General features: G+C 43.5%; 1 protein-coding gene across 1 annotated transcript; it reads left to right on the forward strand.

Annotated features, from left to right (window-relative positions):
- The first annotated feature begins 1,805 nt into the window (after nucleotides 1-1,805).
- On the forward strand, nucleotides 1,806-2,684 carry LOC105944313 (putative uncharacterized protein NEXN-AS1). Its single transcript, XM_012949599.2, has one exon. The coding sequence runs from the start codon at nucleotides 1,806-1,808 to the stop codon at nucleotides 2,682-2,684; it is 879 nt and encodes a 292-aa protein (XP_012805053.2).
- Nucleotides 2,685-3,997: the final 1,313 nt, after the last annotated feature.

The raw sequence follows: 3,997 nt of genomic DNA on the forward strand, positions 1-3,997 counted from the left end.
TATGAAACTCCAGAGTGTGGGGAGGTAAATGCTCACTTTGATTTGGTTGAAAGAGAGGTTTCTGCTCTGACAAAGTGGGATTTCCTAGTTCCTGAGGCTTCTACATGCCAGCATGCTAGTTTAGGTTGCATCTCAGGTGTGTTGTCAAGGATGGCTGTCCTAACTAAATTGCACAAGTAAAAACTTTTTATTTTCTGGTGTCTATACATATACTATCATCATTAGAAAAGTGCACTTTGAACTAAGTAAAGAAAAGCCAAAGCGAAATATGGTGGAGGTATTCAGCCAAGTATATCCATAGGAACTAGTATATCTACTCCCACACTATCTGAAACAAGTCATAAAATCAATTATAGCTATTTCTATGATTAAACAGATACTCTAAAAATGAACTCGGTAACAATATTACACAACATAAACTTGTGAGAGAGTTTCATACACTCTGACCAAATTATAAATTCTCCTAAGAAACATCAAATGAGGCACCTTGTAAAACATACTGATATGAAGCTATCAATAACCAAGTATTCCTGTAATTAGGTGAAAAGGCTAATAGCAGGCGTGACAGAACAGCAGCTTGTCAAAGCTGACAGTTTATCCACTAGTTATCTAAGAAAAACAATTTATTTATTTCTGGCATCCTTATTTGTCCGTATTACAATCAATGTATCTTCCCAAATCAAAGTCTTGTGCTAATGCTGGGCACTGAATTTTAAATACAAATTTAGTGTTTGTGTATTTATTAAGTTCATGTTACCTACTAGAATGTGTTATAGGAAATTTATTTAAACCAATAAAAAATTCATAGTTTTGACTATCCTTAAGATGAGACTTTTGTATACCCACCATTACATTTACCACTGTCCAATAAGAAGGGGAAAAAGGGATCAATCAGTTCGTTACATAAAACCGAGACCTTCCTTCTGATTCCAGCTTTTGGCAAGCATTCTACCTATGTATAGAAAACCCAAGGTTCTGTTCTTTCCATCCTGAAAGACAATTTAAAAGCTTATTCCGTTAAACAATGGCTCTTGAGTAATGTTCATTTTTGTATCTGTTACCCCTGTTAATTGTTGATGTCAAACATATTTTCCCAATAATCTATTCCAAATTGCTTCTATATCAGCAAAGTCAGTTGCTCTGAAAACAAGTCTTGTTTGTTTGGAGAAAGGAGGAATCTTCACACATATTCATGATTGGTTTTTACAGGTCCTGATGCAAATCTTATCTTTTGATCATTTATTCATGAAAATGTTGTAGCTTTATAAGATAAAGTAGCAGAATAAAACATTCTGACAGATCTTCAGTAAAAAAGAAGGTGAACTTATATTAAAACACGGAACCTATCAATTTACAATGATTGGCAAACTATTTTTGCCACACACAAAAATATTCTAAGAGGAGTCTCTATGAAGTTAATTTATATTAGTTGTTAGTCACTTTAATTTCATAGTGATGACATTTTTCTCCTCGAGAATTTATTCCTCCTTTTCAGTTCATTATGGAAACAAAACTGAACAACAACACAATACAGATAAAGCAAACAGTATCTTTTTTTGAAAAGCTTGCCCCACTATCCCTGCTACCATATTGTAGGTGGTGGTGTTTAAATACCCACTGTTAACTTGGTGGAGTCAGGTCCCCAGGCTATCTGGGACCCCTTCCCAGCTTGTATTCTGTCCACTCGTGAGTGAACTTCTCAGGGATGAGAAAATGAGGTCTCCCCTTGACGTGATTTCCCAGTTTCCCAGCGAAGTGGGACATGCTCAGGGGCGCTTAGACTCTGCCGGGAGTTTTGCAATACAATGTTTCAGGTGCACTTGAAGGGTGTCGCGAAGCAGGGACCTGTGCTGAGTGACATGACAGTGGACAAGTGGCTTCAGGAAGGGAGCCGAGAGGCAGCAGCCTACCTTTGTGTGCCAGGCGCAGGCGGGGCCGGGGGACGTCGGCGGCGCGGGCCGGGGCGCCGAGCGGCAGCAGGTGAGCGCACAGCAGCAGCGGGAGCACGCGGGCCATGCTGCGCGCCGGCCGCAGCCTCGCAGCCTCTCGGGACTGCCTGGGGACTTCGCTGCGGGGACGGCCGGCGGGCGGGCGAGGGGCTTTGTCAGCAGCCGCACGCGCTGTCATCAGCAAGCTCTGTCCCCGAGGCCGTGTGGGGGGCGGCCAGCGGCTCCCGGCAGCCTTCCTTCCCGTCCTCGGGGCGTCCAGGGCCCGCGCCCGCGGACAGACGGGGGAGGACGCGGGTCACCGGCTCAGCCGCGCGTCACTCGGAAGCCCCCGAGCTCCCTCGAGCGCAGCCTCCTCCTCCTCCCCGGGCACAGACCTGCCGGGAGGCCACTGGCAATCTACCTTCCCCCGGGAGCCGGAAAAGCCAGCGGCTCCGTACCCCGCCCAGCCGGGACCCGCCCAGCAGGGATGCCGCCCGCCCGTCCGTCTTCAGTCCGTCTGTCTGGGCGCTGTTTACAGCAAAGTTGGGGCGGGGTAGCGGCGGGCGCGCGGTCTCGGGCAGCGCCCGGCCCCGCGCCCTCGCGGCCTCCCTCCCTCCTCGCAGGAGCGGCCACTCCGTGGGGGCGTCGGCGGGGGCGGGGCGGGAGCCCGCGGAATCTTTAAAGACGCGTGAGGCAGGCACGGGGTGTAGCCCGGGAAGGTCTCTTCAAGGCTCACTCACCATCATTAATCCTTAAATAAATTTTCGTTTCCATGTGTCACCATCTATTACTCAAAGCAATGTGTTCACTGTTTCCTCCGCATAGTCCTTTCCATTATCTTTTTTTTTTTTTTTTTGGCGCTGTTTACATCTCAGAAATATTACTTTGAACTGTGTTGAGGAAAATGTTTCAAGAGCCTGAAAGGAGGGGTGGTAGGTTCAACTGTGATTGTTTCATAGATGGGTTAGAATGAAATTATGTGCCTAACCCCCTTTTCCTAAAGCAAATCATGCAATTCATTTCAAATTTAAGAAACAAAGTGCTGAGATAATGATCTCCTGGGTGAGGTAACTGTAGTAAAGTTAGGATTGTCTACCCATTGGAGAAGGTATTAGAAAACTCAGGATGTGAAATGCCTTAGGATCATTCTGCCCTTGCCGAGTGTATTTTCAAGACACTGTTTATGTAAATAAGCTTAACATAATAGATCAACTTTACTATCTACTTTTAATCAATCTCAAAAACTAAACCAAACACTCCAGAGCTGTTGGCATGGAAATGAATGGTATTATTCTAAGATAACAATAAACTACAACAGATACTTGGTCTGACAGTTGAGAGTTAAAAAGTAAACAAAAAGGGGTCAGCCTTGGTGACTGACTTATTCTTTATGTTAGATGGTAATGGCTGTGGAAGGGTTTTCAAAATTATGTTCTTTAAATTGTGTGATTATAACAAAAAGATAACTCAGGCCATGCCAATATTTTGCATTATATATAAGCAAAAAGTACAGTCCAGCATTTTTTACCCATTTTTCTAAGCATGATATGGTGTTATACATGCTGAGTATATTTAGCAAGATGTAAATGTCACAAGATACTATAAATAATTAGATTTCCAAGGTCTACAAAAGATAACAAACTCTAAACATTATTTAACACTAAAGCAACACAAAGTGCAGAAACTTTTAACATGGATGGTCTCTATAGGCATTTACAAATTTTAAAGGCCAGGTTGATGAGGCATGGACCTAATTATGATATACTGTAACTTCAAAATGCTCTTTTTACTTTGTTCTGGAACTGAAGTAACTAGAACATAGATAGCAGCACGTGTGTGCATTATTTAATAGCAGAATTCTGCAAAAGATAATTTTTATTATAAATAGTACCCTCACTCACTAAAATTCCTGTTAAGGTTGCACAATGTGTGTGTCCAACTCTACAATGGGATTAAGCCAGTAATAACCAGGACAAATTAAGACACAACATTAGGCTGTATGTGGTGGCACATACCTTTGATCCCAGCACTTGGGAGGCAGAGGTAGGAGGATCTCTGTGAGTTCAAGG

This window comes from Jaculus jaculus, chromosome 10 (assembly GCF_020740685.1).
Source record: "Jaculus jaculus isolate mJacJac1 chromosome 10, mJacJac1.mat.Y.cur, whole genome shotgun sequence".
NCBI lineage: Eukaryota > Metazoa > Chordata > Mammalia > Rodentia > Dipodidae > Jaculus > Jaculus jaculus.